General features: G+C 44.4%; 1 protein-coding gene across 4 annotated transcripts in view; it reads left to right on the forward strand.

The window, feature by feature from the left end:
• LPIN3 (lipin 3) overlaps positions 1-22,612 on the forward strand; it is a 343,676-nt gene that overhangs the window by 310,039 nt on the left and 11,025 nt on the right. For all 4 annotated transcript variants that reach the window (XM_078652105.1, XM_078652106.1, XM_078652104.1 and 1 more), the window contains exons 17-18: positions 5,519-5,671; positions 7,352-7,466. In XM_078652105.1, coding sequence (XP_078508231.1) covers positions 5,519-5,671; positions 7,352-7,466 — 268 coding nt within the window. The remainder of the gene's footprint in view (positions 1-5,518; positions 5,672-7,351; positions 7,467-22,612) is intronic.

A 22,612-nucleotide genomic window follows, 5' to 3' on the forward strand; every position in this document is an offset into this window, starting at 1 on the left:
CAGGAACTCAGGGCACACTCAGTCAAAGCAGTTGAGTAAAAAGAGGTCACTTTCCTACACCATGCGCCTCATATTTTGGCAGCCTGGTCCTTTTGGAGCGCCTTCTGGCTGCATGGGTGCAGAAGGGGCCCCTACTGGATCCACACCGGCGGGTTCGCTCTGGGTGCCAATCGGACCCCATGGATCCTGTAATGGATCTAGATGGAGCTGTTGGCGAGACCGAGACCTTCTTTGGAGGCCCGCTCCAGTGCTACCTCCCCCAGCACCGATGACTCCCCATGGCAACACTATCCTCTTAATTATTCCTGCCTCTAACACAGAATGAGAGAGTCTATGGACCCTTATGATTACCAGGCCCCGGATTAGGAAGATGACAACTGGTATGAGTAACTGCCTGAGGCCAGTGTGTTAAGCACCTCACCTGACACTGGTCTGGTCTCTCCTCCTGCCTTGGCTCTCGAGTAGAGAACTTCTCTCACAATTGTGGTGCTTAAAGCAGCGGAGTTCTTGGACCTTTAGTTGCCCACAGTGGCTGTCAAAAGCTTCTCTTAAAGGAAGTGCTTCAGCAGGAAGTCAACCCTCTAACTCCTACTCCCCTTCAATGATGACCTTACAGGCGTCCTACTCTCGGCCTGGTCCAAACCCTACAGACGTGCTCCTGTGCATAGGACAATTGCCTGCCTCCATCGCTCCACTCCTGGAGAACCCAGTTTCCTTAATCAGCATCCACCTCTGTAGAGCTTGGTGGTCCAACCCCTCAAATTCTGAATCCACCCCGTCGCGTTACCGATCACTCCACCGGATAGGTAATCCAAGAGGCTGCATACCTTTGGTAAGAGAATGTTCTCTCCCCCAGCCTAGAACTGCACTTGGTAAACATTGCATGCCTATTGGGCTTGTACTCCCATACCATATGGGAATCAGTTGTGCAAGTGCTGCCTTTGGCTTCCAAGGTGCCCCGAGACCTACTCACCCAGGCTATTGCTGATGGGAGAGATGTGCGAGATCCAAGTTGTTGTTACTACAGGAAACAAATGCTCTACATAAGAGAGTGATAATAATTTCTTGTTTATTCCTTGGAAGAAGCTCCAGCCACCACCATCAACCACTACAGATAACTGATCTTCACAGTTCCCTCTACAGCAGTACCATTCTAAATCAAAACTCTTCAATGGCAGGAGAGTTCATCATGGAGACTGTTAAACCATTGATACACATATCCTAGTCTAAATAAAACACACTTCTAAATATACACTTTACCACATTTCTTCCCCCTTAACCAAATAAACATCCACTAAAAAAAATGTCCTTCACTACTACAATTCAATACAAATTCCAGATGCATTCATCCTCCAGCTTGGCCTCCTCTTTAAACATGTTAGTTCTACTAAATTGCCATCACACTTTGATTATTTTAGGCAACTTTACTTTGACAGCATCACCCACATTAATGAGCATGGGCTTAGTTGCCTTGCACCAGTCATAATTTAATTTTATTTGTCTCTGTATTTTTTCTCCTTCTCCTTGGTTTCTGTCACCGTCTCCCCAGACCTCACCTCATCCTTAGTATAGATTCTCAGCCAAGAATGATCTGCCAGTGTAAGGCCTCCTTTTCTTGAGCATCACAAAGGGACTCGCAACTTTGGTAGAATAGGGCATAAGTCTGTACTCCTCCACACATTTCTTTACTATCTGAACCCAAGTTCTTCCATTATCCTTAGTAATTTGAATAGCTTCCTTCAATGTTCTGTTAAACTTTTCAATCATCCCATTTGTTTCCGGATAATATACCCTTTCACACAGAAACAAACTCCATATATTTAGAAATCAGTTGCATCCCATTATCTGTAAGAATTTTTCTATGATTGACTTCCTTTGCAAACACATCATTTAAACATTTCCTCGGCCTGTCGCAAGGATCTAGATTCAAAGGCTATGGTGACTTTTTCACCTTCCTGCATTAAAAGAGCTCTAAGCCATTTCCCACTCACATCAATAAGTAGTATGCAGGTCCTCTCTGGCACAAAACTCTTTAAATACTGAGCAGAAACCAATGCAGCCTTAAGATCTTCAAACCCTTTGTCACACTCCTCAGCCCAATCAAACTGAACTCCTTTCTTGAGAAGACCCCTGATTGCCGCAGTACGACTGGCAAAGTTGTGAACAAAACATGCATACAATTCCACCATGCCCAGGAACTTCCTCCTTCTTGGAAGGTTGTGGCAGCTGTGATTATGGTGGTGATGAGCTCTGCCTTAGGTTTGGCCCTCTCACCAGAAATAACATGCGCCAAGTATGTAATTTGTCACTGATCAAACTTGCACCTGCCAATTTTTTGCGTCATACTTTTCTGTTGATATATACCATGTACTTCTTTCACTCTAGTCACATGATCAATCTAATTGTCACAAAAATCAGCACTTCATCTTTAAAGGATTTCACTCCGGCAATTCCCTTCAACAAAAACATCATAAGTCTCTAATAAACAGAAGCCCCTGAACAAAGTCCAAAGAGCATTTTGTTGAAATGGAATGCACCAAAAGGTGTAATAAAAGCAGTTAAATCTTTCCAATCCTTACTGAATTTGACCTGATAATAGGTAGATGTTAAGTCAAGCTTGGAAAAAAACTTAGCGCTGCCCATCAATGTCACCATCTCCAATTTATTTGGTAGAGGAAACTTGTCTTCAGTAACCTCCCTATTAAGATGATGAAGGTGCACACAGGCGAATCTCACCAGAAGGTTATGACGCAACCACCACCAGTACAACCCATTGTGAGGCACTCCTTGTCGCCAGTGTGAGATCAAAGTGTTTGTTAGAAAAGAAAAATGCTCCACGTAAAAGAGTGATACAAATTTTGTGTTTATTCCTTGGAAGAAACTCCAGCCACCACCTTCAACTGCTGCACATAACTGATCTTCACCGTACCAAATCAGAACTCTCTTCCATGTAAGGAAAGTTCATCATGGAGACTGGGAAACCATGGATACATAGTCTAGTAGGAAACACACTTATAAAGATACACACTTCCATATATCTGGTACGGTCAAGAACTAGCAAATCTTTTATGTGATAATTTAGCGAATAACATTTATGTGCATACAAGCATATGCACATACTCAAACCAGCCAGGCCGGAAATCATACGATGGACCTGTTAACTATACATGAGCTTACAACAATTTTTATAAAGATACTTACTTTTTGGTGGGCAGTATCTCATTAAAAACAATATTTCCAATTCTTTGATACCAAATCTCCAAAATACCATGACACTCCAGTTGGGGCTGCAGTGCACTTTACAAGTCCAAATCAATCAAATCAAACATATTATTAATAAATAGTTCTTGGATTCTAAATCTGATTTAAATGTTTTTACAAAGAAATTCAAGGTTTTGAAATGCTGTTAAATTTTACAAAAACCTATCTTTTCACATTAAAAAGATAACAAATTACAAACCAACACGTGTTCTGTGGTACTATGCGACTAATTCTTCAGGGCAGTACTTGTCAACATCAGCAAAGGATCACATACAATCAATTTGTTCAATTAGAAGAGAAGTACAAAAGGGAACACATATTTCAGAGCAAAAATATTCAGTGTCAGTGTTAGTGTATCATGTTAAAATGTAAGATCATTTGTTTAAGAACAATAAACTGCTTCTGGAAACATGCCACTACCTATGTAACTCAGCAGACTACATTTCCCGAATCTTGCTTGTTCATCAATTATTGTAACTTTGTCACCAAATTTGAAAATCTAATAGAGTGACAATCGATGGATGAATTTGTATAGAAGTAGTATGAAAGTTGTAGTTTTTGTGTTTGATTTATCCATCCATAAATCTCTGAGATGAAAGGAGGAGGAAGAGCTAGTTTGAAATTAATCTTTGTCAGAGCAAAATCTTCATCTTCAATGCTTTTCAGGTTGTCAAACCTCTATGTCAATTGGGCCATGTATATCCTCTGTATAGATCTCCAATTTCCTTTAAAAGAAAAAAAGGCTCCGCCTTGTTTAGATCTTGAATTGATGAGCAAATGTGTAGGACAACTGCACAGTGTAGATGTTTCGCTGATTATTTTCTCTTCCTTTAATTAGGAACGCTGGATGTCACAAAAACGTGCAACAAGGGTGCTTCCTCATACCAATAAAAATGTTTCCTAGGGAGGCATAACATTTATGTGTCTGATCCTAGAAGTATTTCCCTTTTCAGTTGTTTTCCGAAAGGCATTGCACACTTCACAATGATGAACAAAATCATACTGAGACTGTGGCTCCATATAAATAATGGTATGTCCAAATCCACACAATACCATTAGAGATGAAGCAGAATCTAAGAGCAATGATGATCACATGGGTCATAACATTGTTTTTTGGAGGACATAGTCTTCTATACAATAGAAGTTCACACCTCTCAAGACAAATCACTTTCTATCATCAATCCAGTTTTTTCCATTCTGGGATTGCTAGCATCATATGTGTTTATTTCTCCCTGTGAGAAAACTCTGTGGGTCTTAGTAAATGTTGATACCAGAGTGGCAGGCATTAGGATGACGAGACACCTTTTCCATCACATTTTAAGTAATTTACATTGTGGCATCTGAGGAAGAATTTTTATAAATGATGAGATCTTTCTTGAAAAACAGACACTCATCAATGCTGGGATGCTGCCCTCACATGGGTGAACGAATATTCACAAAAAGTAGTCCGCATATGAGCAACCATTCTATGTCAAATTCAAGAGACGTCTACCTCACTCTCTAGCTCATCTGGTGCCAAAACAGCAGTAAAGGTGGATATTATCTAAACAGAGAAGCACAGAAATCAGAAAGACAATCAATTTGGTTGTGGCTTCTGCCACAAACCTCACAAAGTGGTGATTCACGTTCCAGGTGTGCAGAACATAAAATCAGATGAACTAAACTAATATCATTTAGAAAGGATCCAATGTTTTCTCATTGACCGCAATCTTGCATCCCTCTTTAGTGAGTGAGAAGCCCCACAGCTAGATCTGCTTGCCACCACAAGATGTACACATTGCAGAGTCTTTATGTTCACGGTCCAGTGCATGAAGAAATGCCCAAATCTTTCTTTCCCATGCCCTCTAGCAGCAGTGTGGCATCTGTTTCACCCTGCCACCTCCATGGAATATGCATCAAGAATCTCCTATTTGTCAATCTACTGATGTCTGGAGCTTAATGCCACTCTTTTTTAAAAATAAAAATATATAATCTCCTGGCCTTTTGCTGCTATATCTTTCTTCCTTGCTATTAAGACCTATAAGCAATAACCCCTGTAGCTATGAGGCTACTCGGATCATCTCACTATCTTCTGACTATGTCTCTGCACTCCCCTTACACTGTACTGATGATTCCTCTTCTCTGAGCTTAACAACTCCCAAGAAGTTATCAACCATGATTATACTATCTTCTGAATTATTTGAGGCACTGTACATGATTGATGCTGGGTTGCCAAAGTATGACCAGCTGGGTTACCCTATGCTTTCCTATCTTTCAGGAATGGATACAGGTTTCTGTACTGTTCTGCCAGGGCTATCGGCATGGCCAACATCACCAAAGGTTACTTACAGTGGGTGAATGACCGGGGCTGTGCTCTGCCCATGGGTCCTGTCCTCTTGGCCCCAAGCAGCCTCTTTTCTGCTTTGCATAGGTAAGTATACAGGCCATCAGTTTGACTAGCTAATATTGTTAATAGTTATTTGATGGTTTTCACTGTCCCGATGAGCTACTTAATATGGATTAAGAATATTATTCTAATAAGTATCTTTTCCTTACTCTATATTCCACCTTTTCACAGAAGTAATGCACATATATGGTGATGCTACTGAAATTAACATCTTTTCACCGTGCTTCGTCCATGCCCTTTTTAAAGTCTTCATAAAGATATTTTCCTAAATCCAGAATGTCCCTCCTTGTGGATTTGTCTTCTTTCTCAAACCAGTCTTGTAATCAGCTAAATTCTGACATACAGTCTTCATTAACAATAAGAACTGATTTACTATGTAGACTAACGTTACCATAAATTCCTCAATTAATTTGTTGCTAAATGATTTTGACTTCTAATTCAAAATTCAAAATTGTGTCCCCAAATGTGAATTTCTTGGGATTTGAGATTGAAATTGTTTAATTTGCAAAGATGTCTTCAGTATTACTCAGTAAATTTGGCATGTAAAGTGTTTTGGAAACATGCATTCAAGTAATAATGAGCCTTCCTGTAGTTAGTAGAGATCAAGAGATAACCACTTTTGAAAACCATTTGGTCGAAAAGCAGCAGAAAATTACCCTCTCTAACAGAAGTCTTTTCCTTCCAAAAAGTAATATTTTAACTCCTGAGACATAACTGTTATAGTTGTGATTGGCCACAGTATAAGTGTATAACTTAACAAAACACTTATGTTTCTTTTTTCAATGACTTACTAGCTAGAGTAATATATTACAGAGTAATAGTGACATATTAGAGACAGAATGTGCAACCTATTTATACAATAGTTAGCTAAATATTGGCGTTTACAGGCAAAGTAAAAAATGTTCCAGTATCCTGCTTGGTTTGTTCAATAGATATGGTCAAGAGAAAGTAAACATGATGAAATATTTGTGCTAGAAGAAACATAAAAAGAAACAAATTTTTTCTGATCTTCCACTCCCCTTAAGGCTGAAGAATAAGCAGTGAAAGTGCTTTTCTAGTTATGTTCCTTTCACTTTCCTCTAGTTAAACCTTTCTGATATCACCCTAGGAGGTGAAATATTTCTTCCTGTACACATCTTAGGCATAACCACAAATATCTCTGATGGTACTAAAAAACTCTGAATTCCATTCCTCTTTTCCTGTAGAGAGAATACTTTAGCTCTTCGAAATAAAAAGTACCCCATCACCGTGCCCGATTCACAAAGGGACTTACGACTAGTACTTAGAGCTATCAATTCTAAAGGTATTTGTTGAGGGGGTACGTGCAGGAGTGTGGGAAATATAGAGCCAAATTCCAATGAAGATGAAATGAAGCCTGTAGTAGGCTTTCACTTGATGCCAATAAACTACACCCTCAAACCCCCCATCCTAGACCTTAAACACCAGAATCATACACCCACAGCAAAGTAGAACCAGAAAGCATCATCACAGCCTGCCCCAAGATATGGTGTCTCAGGATAACATTTGAGCCACATGGAAATTCACTGGGCTGCCAGAGGTGCTACAAGGTCATACCAGTGGCAGTGTGTTCACCATACTGGTGCCAGTAACCTAACATCTCCATGAAGATGGATAATAATACCTGTTAGTAAAGAACTAGTATTTTTTTGGTATGTTATGTAAATCAGCTGCTTTCCTCTGCAGGGAAGTGATCGAGAAGAAGCCAGAGGTCTTCAAAATTGCATGCCTTACAGATATACGAAACCTCTTCAACCCTCAACGTCAACCTTTCTATGCTGCCTTTGGAAACCGCACCAATGTGAGTCACAAGTCCTGTTTGTTCAAATCCCTGCTGCGCTGACTGCCATTTATCAGAGGTCAGAAAGTGGAATGATTGGCTGGGGCAATAGGCCCATCAGTGAATTGACTTTGAGTGCTAATTTACTCAAAATTGAGACATGTGTTTTATTTGAATAATATTATTATTTTATTTAGTATAATGTACACTCTGCATATTCCAGATCATACCGCCAGGATGATTTCACTAAAGAGCGATCTGTGTGTTCATCAAATGTTGGAGAGGGTTGGGGAGAGTGGCTGAAGACCCTCAAATTCCTTATTCAGCTTTCCCAGATGAATGTTCTGTTTCATAACTGAGAAATACTGTATTCTTATTTTAGTTTGCTAATAAATACATTAGTGTGTGAGGGTGAAAGTGGTATTCAACAAAATGGTGCAGCAATGGTTTTGTTTCTCCCCATTTAAAAAGAGTGATGCCCTGTTCTTTTTTTTTTTTTCTTTTTTTTTTTCTTTTTTTTATTAAATAACTTAGCAAAACCACACTTTAAGGTAACATGATTTTGTGTAGCCATGGAGCAAATTGTAGAGCTATCTTTTCAACCTATCAAAATTATCTTTGGACTATAGCCTTCTTTAAAGGGTTCCATTAACACCAACATCTTTTATTTTGGTTTTGGTTATATATGACTGCAGGTGATACTTCTTGATTTCTTTCCAAAATCCATTTGATTTTTCATGTGTATTTGGCAAATCCAAAGAAGAGTATTGTGTTGGCTAAACTTTTTTAACTGTGTTAAAAAAATATTGAAGGATCAATCCTGGGACAAGCCAAAATGTTTCTTGCTGCTTGGTTAGTGACAGAACGTGCCACATTGCAACAATATTGTGTGATGTGGTCTTATCACTTCAGGAGTCTTTTCCACACCTTGCTGTTCTATACACATCATCTTAGAGGAGCTTCTGATACATTCAATAAGTAATCTCTGTAAAACCACTCCATTGCTACTTTGAATTATGTCTGCATTATATTTGATACCTAAAATAAATACATAAATGGCATGGACTCCTGATATTTTCTAGAAAGATTAAATGATCCAGCCCTTAAAAGTAGCTAAAGAATGCATTTTGCATTGGACATGCATACTGCTGATCTTATAATCTAAGATGAATCATAGAATTTATGTTTTTAGCTTTAATTTCTGTTTCCTTTCATTTGCTTTTTTTTGTCATTGGTACTTAAAGCTTGCTTCTTATAGATATGCCTAACTTGCATATTCCCCACCTTGTGAATCTCCCCTGGTGGCGGACTGCATACAGAAAATGTTGGCCAAAGATCCTATTTAGAAGCATGTAGCTCCATTAGCTTCTGCTGTGACTCCATCCTGAAACTGGACATGTCAAGAGTGAGCCACCTAAAGGCACCTCCTTGTGTGCTCAGTCTAGTTTCTCTTTTTCTGCATCCTTGAATTCAGATCCTATGCTTCGCTCCTACCAAGTACAGTATTTGGCAAATGTCTTGACTGTGTTAAGGCAAGTCACTCCCTTAAACAACTGGATTTAAAGTGTGTTGTGTGAGTTACAAATAGGTGGAATTATGGACTCGGAGGGCATCTGTCTTTGGTGCCACTCCACCAACAATGACTTGGTGTCCTGCGACAAATGTTGCCTGTTGTATCCAAAGGCCATCTGATAGTCTGAAGCCAAACTCTATGGGCCAGATGTATGACCATCCCATTTTGCATGTCGCAAATTGCGTTTTTTTGAGAATCGCAAATCGGAATGTACTAATGTGTCTTAGACACATTTATCAATTCCCAATGAGGTTGCAATGACCTGCCTCATCATTTTTGAGACTGGGCGCAATTTGCAACCCATTGGAAAGGACTACTATCAAATGGATGGTGGCCTGTTGGGGCCTGCAGACCACTGTGTCTGTCTTTTCTTTTTAAATAAAGCAAATGTTTTTTCACATGCAGCCCGTTTTCCTTAAAGGAAAAAGGAATGCGGCTAAAAGAAAAGGCTTTCTTTTCATGTTTTTAAGGGCAGGCAGTGGTCAGTGGGACCACAGCCTGCCCTTAAAAAACATTTTCGTATACATTGACATAAGGAAAGGGGTTTCTGGGGACCCCTTCCCATGTGTGACTGGCTTACCACCTACTTGAAGTAGGTGGTAAATTGTGATTGTTTTGCTACCGCATTTGCGATCACAACACAATTGTACATCCCCCTGTGCCTGGGTATTAGGAAGGAACACCCTGGGCCCCCCTTCCTAATCGAGACTAGCAAACCCTATTTTGCAAGTTGGCAATAGGTTACCGCCTCACAAAATAGTTTGTACATACTACAACCCTTTTTATCAGCGCAAATGGTCCGATTTTCTGTTTGCGACCGCTAAAAACAGTCGTGCTTTTGGCCCCTTGTTGCCGGTCTCTTTGAAGTCTAGCAGGAACTTCCATTCTCGCTTGCCTTTTTCAGGTTAGTCCAATTCAAAGTCGATGGACAAGTTGAAGATTAAACAGAAGAAAAGCTAAATGAAGCTCTTCAACATTTAGATGCCCCATTTCCAGGGAGGGGTCACATAGTTTGCGTTTCAAAGAATCCGACTCCTGCATCCATCTCCAGTACTGATGGATGCCGAATCTGGAGCTAATGCACTTGAATTCTATAGGGCATAGTGTACTCTACTGCAAATGGTGCCCTTCTAAGAGTCCATGCTGCACCTATTTAAGGTGGTTCCCGACCACTCTGCTGCATTTGCCGTCCCACAGACCTCTCGGGCCTGCAGTCAGAAATCTGTTGGTGGATCCTTCTTTGGCACCGACTGATCCCAAGTAACATCAATTCAGAATGCCTCTGCTCAATCCCAACTGCAGAAGGCAGTGTCTGCCAACCCGCTCACAGTTCGAGTGATGCCAACACCAGTTTTGACTCTGAGCTCATATTTTAAGCTATCTTCAGCAAAGACGTGTCCTACATTACAATAAACCATCAATGAAGCCCAATCTCCATTTGAGTAAGACTCTTCTATGGTTTTTTTTTCTCTGTATTAGAGTTGCCAGATGTTCGAGAACATTTTTGGCTCAAACTCTGATGCTTTCCAGATCTATAGCATGTATGATGAAGGTGATGGTGAGGAGACTTAACTCTTACTACCCATCTTTCCACCAACGCCACCCTATACATTGAACTTTGGAATGCCAGTATAAATGTTAATTGTTTTTAAATTACTGTTTTTCACTTAATATCTTTATTTGCCTATAAACAAGCTAAAGCACAGCGCAGTACACATTTATTTCTGTACACCAAATTGTTCTTCATTTTTTCATACAACAGTGCATCAGTCTTACTTTTGTGCTCCTTTGTACCATGCTTATTCATTGGCTCAAAAGCAACACTACGTGTTAGACTTTTTCAGTACCGCTGAGGGGTGCCAGAAGGGAGGTGCATGAAGAAGGCTGTATCAACTCAATCAATTGGCATATGTGGCATTACAATTTAGGAGTGCTCACTTACAGTAACTGCCTGTGCAGAGAACGTGATTGACCAGAATACAGGTGTATCACATAAACGTATTGGACTTTAGGGTAGGCTTTCTGAATTTAAAGTCATCAAAGTCATTCCTGACATAAATATCTGACTTTGTTTTACTTCAAGCATAAAATCCAGCACAGGAGAACCTGGCCTGGCCTGAAAGATCTAAGTGGAGTGTCCCCTCGATCAAACACAACAAACAGCCTAAGAGTCCTCCTAAGTGCAGTATTTACCCTGGATTTGCAAATAGATGCTGTAGTGAAATCTCTTACCTATGCATGCCCACAGAGTTCAAGCCTCATATTCACTTGTGCTCTCACTCCTGGGCTGCATATACAGACCACACCTAGGAGCCGAGGAGCACTGGACCTAGACCGACGATTCGAAGTAATGCGGTAAATGTATGCTCATGCACCTAAAGGCAATTTGGGACTGGAAGGCAACGTCGTATGTCGCATAACACAAGAAGTTTTCTCTACCTTCGTGCAAATCCCACTCCTGCTCTGAGTTACAGACTCAGACCCGTTCCGAGGCTGATCCTCTAGATGTTAACTTTGCTCTCAGAGTCTTCTGATGAGAGAAAATAGGAGTTGAAGCACAAACATAAAAGAGCTAAGCAGTTCCCAACCACATCTCACCACTCTGAACCAAAAGAAAGGACACAAGGGCATCACAATGTCAATTGTTCAATTATTAGGTCTCTGATCACGGAGCTGGTTCCTCAAATCATCCATGGTGCACCCCGGGTTCCCCTGAACTGTTCATCAGTGATGCTGCTACAGATTGAAGCCTTCAAGGAAGCCATGCAGCAGATTTTTGATGTGCTTTCGGTTCCCTCTACAATCCTTTGAGCACCAAGGAACAGAGGAGCCATCAGTCAGGTAACTGCTGGCTTATCCATCTTGGCTGACCGCCTTGGTACCCATTATGGGCCTCGTATGGACACTAGCACAAACTTCCATTCTGGCTCCAAGAACTGATAAATTCCCTTCCTAATAAAACTTTGTTACTGATGCAAGATACTGAACTGACTTTGTCTCAGTCCCAGCTGATGCCATGCTAGTAAATCGTAAATTCCTACCTGATTGTTCTGTATCCTGACTTTGACCATGTGCATATACCAGGGCGTTCATGCCAGCAGTGTCTGTTATCTTTTTTGGCTCTAACTCACAGCAAGGAACTCACAAGATGTGAATGATGGTGGCAAAGATGGAGATGACTTTCTCATCCCTCACTAAACAGATCATACCTTCTCTATAGATTTGCAAGATGCAATATGACTTGACACCTATCCTAAGTCAGGGCTTGACTCACTACTTGGACCACCAGTGAAAGAAGGTGCCTCTTTTGCAGTAGAAGTCCAGAGGGCAGCTGAGATTCTGGATTTACAGCTGCCTTCAGTTTAGACCAAAACAAATATATACTATAAATTTGGCATTCCGAACCAGCTGCTTTTGAGACTTTGCTCCCTCTAATAAGGCTCTCCCTGATCCCTTGATTGGCACTTGACCAAAGCCATGTTCCTGCCAACCTTAAATAGGTAGTGGACAGACATCACTAACTGGCTTCTGATGACCCTGATTTTCTTAACAAACATGCTACTCCAGAGATCCACAATGTTCAGTCCTCAACCAGTGAGGTGAATCCTACCTCATTCCCTACCACTCTTTCGTTTAGAGAATCTCAAGAGGATTGAGGTTTTGGTAAGCATATGTGTTCGAGGCATGTGGGCTGCTGAATTCATATCTGTGCATAGATCGCCGCCTAGTGTTGGGTCCGGATGATTGCACTTTGTTGTCCTGGAAGAGTCTTCGAAGTATCACGAGATAGGTGACTCCTCCCCTGGACTAGAGTGCGCATGGGCATCTTCTCCATCCTCAGATCGTTTTTTTCCGCCATTGGGTTCGGATGCTACTCCTACACTCCAACTTCGGAATCGAAATAAAACTTTTCTAAATGCCAAAAGGCCTTCGGCTTTGACTGTATTGTTCTCGCTCGGTACTTCTTGACTCGATCAAGCTTTCCATCTCAACTCGGTCATCGACGCGGGCCGTTGGGCCTTTTCGACGACACGTGAGCCTGCCGTCGATGGAAAGGAGCCCGTTCAAAAGGTCCCCACAATGCCACTCCAAGTTCCCGCATACTGACAAACACTCAGTATGCAACAAGTGCCTTTCCCCAGACCATAAGGAAGAAACCTTCACAGCCTGCGCCCAATTTCGGTCGAAGAAAACCATACGGATTCGACGGGCCGCTAGGCAAGAGATGCAGCGACAGGCACCGGAACCGGACAACATCTTCGATGATGACCAAGAACTTCCAGAAGCACCAGACTCGGACCTAGAGATCATCACCGTCGAGGACTACTCCGACTCCGATGACGAGATCCCACTGGGGCAAATCGTGAGTACACTGCCCCCGACACCAATTACCCCGTTACCCAAGGCTCCGGTCGAGGCATCGCCAAGAGGCCTTAGCCAAGATCGGAAAAAACATTCGACAGTCCCGCCATCTGGCTCGGCTTCGAAACCGAAACCTAAGCCTTCAGAGACCCCAGGGCCCAGTAACGTAATTCCTAAGAAGCTTCCAGAGCCAAAAAAGGTTGTCGACCCGAAGGGCGTCAACCCAAAGAAGGCCGTACATCCCAAAAGCATCGACCCAAAGAAAACCGTCGACCCAAAAAAGGTCGTTCAGCCAAAAGGCGTCGACCCAAAGACAACCATCGACCCGAAGAAGGTCATCGAACCGAACAAGAACACCCAGCCGAAGGGCGCCGAACCAAAGAAAGTCGCCGACCCAGCAAAGGTCGCCGACAAAAAGGGTGCCGTACCGAAGCCTGTAACCCGGCCGGAAAAGGCTATCTACCAAAAGACAAGTGCTCCAAAAACACCAGTCGATCCCAAAAAGACCATCGACTCGGCAAAGGACAGTCAACCAAAAAAAGGCTGTCGAGCACAAGAAACGTGTCAAACCGAAAGACCCGGTCGACCCAAAATCACTCGTCGACCCGAAGAAAGGGCCCGAGCTGAAGAAAAGCACAAAGGCACCAAAAGTCGTCGAATCAAAAGGTGTTATCGACCCAAAAAAGTCAAAAACACAACCAAGGACTGTAGAGGAAGAACTCTTCCATCCAGATCCATCAGACGACCAGGCAAAAATATATTTTAATCCTGACACTGGTAAAGTCACAATCCTGTACAGGAAGAAGAGGCAACTGGACACTGGCTCTCATTCCCCTATTCCACTAAAGAAGAAGGACTTTGGGACTTCTCCCTCTAGACCCTTCATTCCTTTCGATCCCATTATGCCTACTACACCTTTTGCTCCTTACTCTCCTTCTCACTATGGGGACAATGAGGGGAACACAGGGGAGCATCCACAGCCTGAATATGATTATCCACAAGATCCTGACCCCCAGAATGAACCATGGGAGGTGCCAAATGACCCTTATAACACCCATCCCATCCCTGATGTATCCTCTTATCCAACTAAGCCGTCACCTACTGATGACACCATTGTTTTCAACCAACTAATAGACAGGGCAGCGCAGTACCACAATGTAGACATGCATAATGACCCTGTAGAAGAAGACTTCTTGTTTGACACCTTCCCTACTTCAGAAAAAAGTGTCAGAACACTTCCTATGTTAAAGGGAGTGTTAAAACACGCACCTGACATATTTAAAGATACAGCCAGGGCAAGGGTAATCAATTCCAGGATTGAGAAGAAGTATAGAGCAGCCCCCACAGACCCTACCTACATCAAAGGGCAGTTACCATTCGACTCACTGGTGGTGGCTAATGCACGCAAAAGGGCCAACTCACAGACAACGGGTGAAGCACCTCCCCCGATAAAGAATCAAAGATACTAGAGGCCTCAGGTAAAAGGGTAGCAGCACAAGCCTCCAATTCATGGAGGATTGCGAATACACAAGCTCTGCTAGCTCGTTACGACAGGGCACACTATGACCAGCTTGAATTGAAAGCTTAATGCAACACCTACCTGAGCCTTTTAAAGCACAAGCTAATTACCTCATACAGGAGGGAAAATTCATTACAAACGCCTCCATCAAATGTGCGCTTGATGCAGCAGACACCGCAGCCAGGTCTATTAACACTAGCGTTTTACTACGCCGACATGCATGGCTGCGTATTTCAGGCTTTAAGAACGAAGTGCAGTCCACCAATCTTAACCAGCCAGTCAATCAGGACTTTCTTTTTGGCCCTGCAGTCAACACCGTTTTAGATAAAATGAGGAAGGTCACAGAAACCGCAAAGTCAATGGGCGCATTGCAGTTTCAGCAACATAGAAGTTCCTTTCGACGCTCCTCATACAAGGCAGCTACATGAGGCAATACCTCGCAAACGTCATCTTCATACAAAGGCAACACACAAAGTTCCTTCACCAAAAACTCCAACAGACGAGGTTATAGGGCAACAATAATAAGGGAAGAGGACGTGGAGGAAATAACACCAGAGCCTCCACTGCCACAAAACAGTGACTTCATCACGCTACCTCCAGACCACCTAACACCGGTCGGAGGCAGACTCCAGCAATTCCTACCTGTCTGGAACGCAATTACCACGGACAGGTGGGTGAGACAAATTATCCAGTATGGTTACTGCCTGGAACTCACTTCTCCCCCACCAAACATACCACCCAAACACCGTCCCATGTCCAAAGAACACATCACTCTGCTACAACAAGAGGTGAAATGCATGCTGGAAAAGGGGGCCATAGAGCCAGTCCCTTTCCAACACCAATGGACAGGAGTATACTTCCTTATTCCCAAGAAGGATGGTTCCCTCAGACCAATATTGGACCTCAGACCCCTAAATCAATATATACTGTCGGAGCACTTCCATATGATCACACTACAGCAAGTGCTCCCGTTGCTACAGCAAGGAGACTTCCTAGCAACATTGGACCTCAAGGACGCGTATTTTCACATACCCATCCACCCAGCTCACAAAAAATATCTCAGGTTCACAATAGAAGGTCAACACTACCAATTCAAGGTTCTCCCCTTCGGGGTAACCATGGCTCCAAGAGTGTTTACAAAATGCTTGGCGACAGTAGCTGCACATCTCAGAAGGCAACACATCCATGTGTTTCCGTATCTAGACGATTGGCTAATACAAGCAAAATCGTACCAACAGTGTGCAAGAGACACGTCTCAAAGACTTCAGCTGCTACACAGCCTAGGGTTTTCAATAAACTACCCAAAATTGCATCTGCAACAGTCCCACACACAATATCTGGGAGCCACTATAAACACCTCGGTGGCAAAGGCATACCCAAACTCAGCGAGGATAGCCAGCATGCAGATGCTCATTCGCACATTTCTGCCACAACACTCTTTGCCAGCTAGAGTCTTCCTGCAGTTCATAGGCATGATGGCCTCCTGCATATTCATTGTCCCCCATGCCAGACTTCAAATGCGTCCATTGCAAGAATGCCCAGCACAGCAGTGGAACCAAGCTCAAGGACAACTAAAAGACCTAGTGTTAGTAGACAGTCGCGCTCACAACTCTCTGCAGTGGTGGAACACACAAAATCTTTCCAAGGGGCGACTGTTCCAAGAGCCAGTTCCACAACTAGTACTAACAGCGGACACATCACTGACAGGCTGGGGAGCCCATCTCCTTCAATACACAGTACAAGTGCTCTGGACAACCAAACAAAAGAAACTGCATATCAACCAACTAGAGTTGCTAGCGATATTCCTAGCCCTGAAAGCGTTCCCAAAATACTTGTACAGCAAGACTGTGTTGATCCGGACAACATGACCGCAATGTACTATATCCAGAAACAGGGAGGAACACACTCTCCACAGCTGTCCCACCTGGCACAGAGCATATGGAAGTGGGCAATTCCAAAAGAAATCTTTCTCCTAGCAGAACACCTTCCAGGGACAGACAATCAGATAGCAGACCTGCTCAGCAGGCACAGCCAACAACTACACGAATGGGAGATTTACCCCCAAGTTCTCCAGCCATTCTTCAAACAGTGGGGTCACCCAGACATAGACCTGTTTGCCACAAAAGAAAACTCGAAATGCCAGTACTTTGCCGCCAGGTTCCCACATACGTCATCTAAGTGATGAAGCTATTATGCTTATTTCACATATGCAGAATGTCAATTATTCTGCTGGTGTGTTTGGTCTATTCTGGCTTTCTGGATTAAGGGGGTTGTGTATGTGCTATTCAGTGTTGTTGGCTAACATTTTTTTGTTTTGTTTGTCTTTATTAATAGGAAGAAGAAATGCTTCTATCCCTTTAGTGGACGTCTAACCATGAATGTTCCTGGTAGACATGTATCCTTTTACTAGTAACTGTTTCGCTAGTTATCATCCCTTGTGACTGTTTCAGTCACAGCGGCAGTAGCCTATTTACTTTCGAGGTCCTGAAGAATGCCGGGGAAATTCCCCTTGGGCAGAAACATGTCGACCGTATTTCACTAGCGCCTGAGGGTAGTCATACTACCTAGCGCCGTTTTTATCCCTTGACACACGGACTGTTATATACATGCCCTTTCAGAACCAGTGTAGTCATTTTATTTCTCACTTTCACTTGAGCACTGCGCACTATCTAGTCCACAGTATGGCAAACATCTTGACTAGTCTTCTGACATCCACTTCAAAAACTGGCACTATATGGCCAGCCAAGATATGGATTGATCAGCAATTCCCACATGACGCATATTCCACCGAAGGGGTGGTCTGATGGGATTGGTACTAGCTCTTTTTGTTTCCCAACGAGCACTGGTTCGCATATGCAACCGGCTGGACCCCAGTTACTGTTATAGTCACACACCACTATCCTGACCTGTTCCACTCTTCGTGTTTTTTGTCTATTAATTGGGGAGTGAGTGGACAGGTCGTTAAATATTCCCTCTGACCCTCCACACATCCTGTTGTCTGTTAGTATGTAAAAAAATAGCCTTTGTATTATACCAAAACACATTAGATAAAAACACACACTTTACAATGTGCCAACAGGCACGGGAAGAATTTACAGGGGATATGTACAAGACAGGGACACATGGACCACTGTCAGGAATATGCACTTTTAGAACTTAGCACTTGGTAGTATTTGCACTCAGAACATAGAGTATAAATCACTTTAGCACACAACCAGTAACTACTGGTACCAGGTAAGTGCCACCTACGCAACCCTAACCACCTTAGGAAAATATCACGCAGGGAACCAGGACCTCCCTAGCAACGCCTGTACTAGGAGAAAACAACCACCTAAGTATCACCATACATTTAGGGGTATAGGCATGGGAACAAAACACATGATGCATAAATATACATTCAGCGGTGTAGGAACAAGGCACATGATGCATCAAAACCTCGTTCAGAGGTGCAGCACAGGAGAACACATGATGCATAAACAACACATTCAGAGGTGTAGGGAAGGAAAACACAATTGCGCAAGACTCACATAAGTCACCACCTGTGACTGTCCCTAGACCGACTGGCCTTGTGGGGGCTAGGACGCCCTGTGTCCCAAAGTCAGGGGCCTAAACGTAGCAGTTGCCCACTAAGTGCTGGGCAACTGGCGGAGACAAGGGGGCCAACGTTGGAGCCTCGCAGGCTCTGAGCAAATGACTGAGGCAAATGACTGGGGCCCAAGAACAGAGCCTCCTGGGCTCTGAACAACAATGCCCCCGACGAGCCTCTCTGGGCTCTGACAAAGAAATGCCCCTCTGGTTGGAGTCCCCCCTCTGGGGACTCGAGGTCACTGAAAACGCCCAAGAACCTCTCTGGGTTCGCAAACCAGGTGATGCCCCCGGAGCCTCTCTCAGGCTCGAGAACAAATAGGGCTGGGAGCCTCGCAGGGCTCAACAAATATGCCCCCGCGAGCCTCTCTGGGCTCGCACACGAAATGTCGCCTTTTGGAGCCTCTCAGGCTCGTAAACCAATTATGCCCCTGAGCCTCTCTGGGGCTCTTCAAGGATCGTGCCCGGTGTGGGGGGAGCAACAACTGGAGAGCCTCTTTTGGCTCTAAGCAATAATGCCCCCGGAGTGCTGCCACTAAACGATGGAGCGGCCCTCTACCATCTGGGGCCGCTCTCGAACCACTGCTGAGCCCCCCAGACGCCCACACTCACCGGGCTGCTGTGGCGGGGGCTCCTCTATGCGGCGGTTCCCTTCACTGGTTGCGGGGCCTCTCGGCTCTCGCAGCCGGACTTCTCCCTTCCAGGCAGGCGGCCGGGGCTCTTCCTCGTGAGAGCCTCACTGACCCGACGCAGCAGGTCCCTTCCTCTCGGGCTGCGGGGGCGGGACTTCCAGCCCTTCTTCCGGGGCCGTGCTGCGGTTGGCCGACCAGCCAGCTGCTTCCGGGTCGCCGTGGGCAGGGCGGCGGCCTGAGGGAATGCTCTCCTTGTTGGGTGTCAATCCGGGGTAGGCTCCCGGTCGATGGAGGAAAAAGACAGGGTGAGCACTCGATATGCTCAGCAATCCTGGGCAAATGCCGGGTGGGCACCGGCTTGGCACACAAAGCGCTCCCAAGCGCTAGATGAAAATGTAAAGGTCCACAAGTAACCATAAAGCGCTCCCTGCACTATAGGTAAAAAGAAAGCGCTCCCTGGCGCTTAGAGCAAAGTAGAGCTTCTCAAAGTTCTTGAGGCAGGCAGGGGGGCAAGGCTGGGCCCAGAGCCAGCTCATTGGGCCTCCAGGCAGGGAGGCAGTCCGAGTGGCGGTCCTCCTGGCGCCCAGCAGCAGCAGCCCCCCTCAGCAAAAGGGATCCTGGAAGAGAACAAATTGTAAGGGGACACAGCCCCTTCTTATACTGTAACTTCCTTTGTCTTTGGGTAGGGTGGGGGAAGAACCAGTTGCAGCTGGTCGGGGAGCACCCTTGATGTGCTCAGCCCCTCACTCTATTCACTGGCAGGGTTAGGGTCATTAGACGCACGACAGGGGGCGGAGCCAGCATTGTGTGGGGAAAGAGTGTTTGTTGCAGATAGAAAGTTAAGTATGTTTTTAAACTCGCCGTGCATCTTACTGCTGTCCATTTAATTACTGCCAATTGCACTCGAGTATCAGAGTGCTGTGTGCTCTCCTGAGCTCGCTCCCAGTCATACCGCAGCCGATTAAGCTGCTGCCGGGGGACTGCCTCAGACGCCGCCATCTTGGTCGAGGATCAGACGAGCGGTCTAGTGCTCGGCACATCACGTCCTTTGAGGGATATAAAATGGCCACCTCATCTAGGGAGCGCAGCGGACGGGCGCAGCGGGCGCGCCAAAGACAAGCCCGTCTACGCCCGTCCGCGCCGGACCCGCGCCTAGTGCAGGAAACCTTGTCCAAAAATTACATTATTCAAGAGCGGAGCTGCTTGGGATGGATAAATACCCCTGCAAACACTTGCAAAGAATAAACCCGGGTGATCTCTCCCCTACGTCTAGGTGTGCTTCCTGTGGCCTGCAGATGCTTAATAATCCTCTCGTGGCATCACACAAACGGTCTAACCCGTTTCTGGCTAAGAACAAGTGCCTTAATGATCATCAGTGGGCAGACAATAACCAGCAGGCCGGGTCAGGATCTCCGGTTAGCAGGGAAAGGTTCCTAAAATGCATTTTATTGAACACTAGATCCATGGCCAAACACAAACATGAAATTTAAGCACTGATCTCAGACCATGATGCTGACCTAATGTTTTTAACAGAAACATGGGCATCTGAGGCCTCTGGCCCGGATTGGAATGTTGCTGTTCCTGCAGGCTACTCTGTAGAATATGTAAACAGAGGAGGAGCAGTGGGTGGTGGAATAGGGATAATCTATAAATCCCATTTAAAATTATTTGCACATCCCCAAAAGGACTTGGAAGCTGAAGCCATGAGTTTCAAAATTAAAGATAATAACTGTCTGATTTTCACGGGTCTGCTTATCTATCGTCCCCCCGGCCCAAGAGCCCCGTTTATCAGAGCAATCCACACCTACTTAGAAACGACCTCGGACTCTATCACTTATACGATCTTGGATGACTTCAACTTCCACTTAGAAGCAAATAATGACTCTGAAACAACTACACTAACGGATAATTTTCTTAGTTTTGGTATGTCTCAATTAATCTCAAACCCCACTCACATTGCAGGACATACCCTGGACGGCATCTTTACAAACAATAATCATATTAAAGTTACTTCGTCTCACCCAGTTCCTTGGTCCGACCATAATGCTATTTATTTTAATCTGCAACTAAATACCTTGGCCAACCGACGGAGAGGTCTCACACTCGCTGAAAAAATACGTCCTTGGAAAAAGCTCGAACCCACGGTTATGGCTAACATACTTGCTAAGGATCCCCCGGTATTTGAGCATGGTAACACTGATAATGGAGCACTCAAATACCATAACTGGATAAGTCATGCAGTTGATGAGCTGGCTCCAGTGGAAATAAAAAAACCTAGAAGACGATCTGCCACTGCGCAATGGTATTCTGCAGACGTGAAACAAATAAAACTGAAATGCCGGCGACTAGAGCGGTTATGGCGTTCAGACTACAATTATCAAAACAAATTGGAATACACCAAAGCCCTGTACGAATATAAATTAGCAATAGTTCAGGCTAAATCAGCCTATTTTACAAATAAAATTCAATCGGCCTCCAATACTGCTAGAGAACTATTTAAAACCGTCACCCATCTGACTAACTCCCCTCGCGATACTGTCTTTAGTCCCAACCAGAATATGGTGACAAGGATCGCTACCTTCTTTCAACAGAAGGTTCAGGCAGTATATGATGAACTGAGTACTTCAGTAGTAGTTTCTCTTACCGACAACAGTATGACCGCCACGCTATCTCATCCTAGCTTCTCCTGCTTCCCTCTGTTAGAGGAGACGCAGGTGGTGGACCTAATCACACAGATGAAATCAGGATCCCCGCTAGATCCCTGTCCACCGTCTGTACTGCATATGATTCCAGAGACTGTTTCAGCCACCCTAACTCCCCTGTTAAACAAGGTCATCATCTCAGGGGAATTCCCTAGCAGCTGGAAGAAAGCGTGTATCAGCCCCATCCTTAAGAAGGACACGCTGGACCCAACCGAACTCAAACATTATCGGCCCATATCCTGCTTGCCCCTACCAGCCATGATTCTGGAGAAAGCTATGAATAAAGAAATGATGAGATATATAGACTCTAATAAACTATTAGATCCCTCACAACATGGTTTTCGACCATGTCATTCAACTGAGTCCGCTCTGATCATGGCATCGGAAAACATTAGAAGGACAATGGTTGAGGGTGGTAGAACAGCCCTGATCTTATTAGACCTTACAGCGGCGTTCGATACCGTAAACCATTCGGCCCTACTAAGCAGATTGAGGACCTTAGGCTTTGCAGGCACGGCTCTGACCCTTCTGACACCCTTTTTGGACTCCCGTACTCAGCAGGTACACTGGGAAGGCTTCCAATCCGATGAATTCTCCCTCCCAGGGGGGGTCCCCCAGGGCTCGGCATTGTCATCTACATTGTTTAACTTGTATGTCACTCCGCTGGCTGCCCTAATCCAATCTCATGGCCTACAATTAGTGTCGTACGCCGACGACACTCAAATTGTAGTGTCAGTATCTCAGTCTATTGAAGCAACAGCAGAGTGTTTTAAGACATGCCTCATTTGTGTAAA

This window comes from Lissotriton helveticus, chromosome 7 (assembly GCF_964261635.1).
Source record: "Lissotriton helveticus chromosome 7, aLisHel1.1, whole genome shotgun sequence".
Lineage (NCBI taxonomy): Eukaryota > Metazoa > Chordata > Amphibia > Caudata > Salamandridae > Lissotriton > Lissotriton helveticus.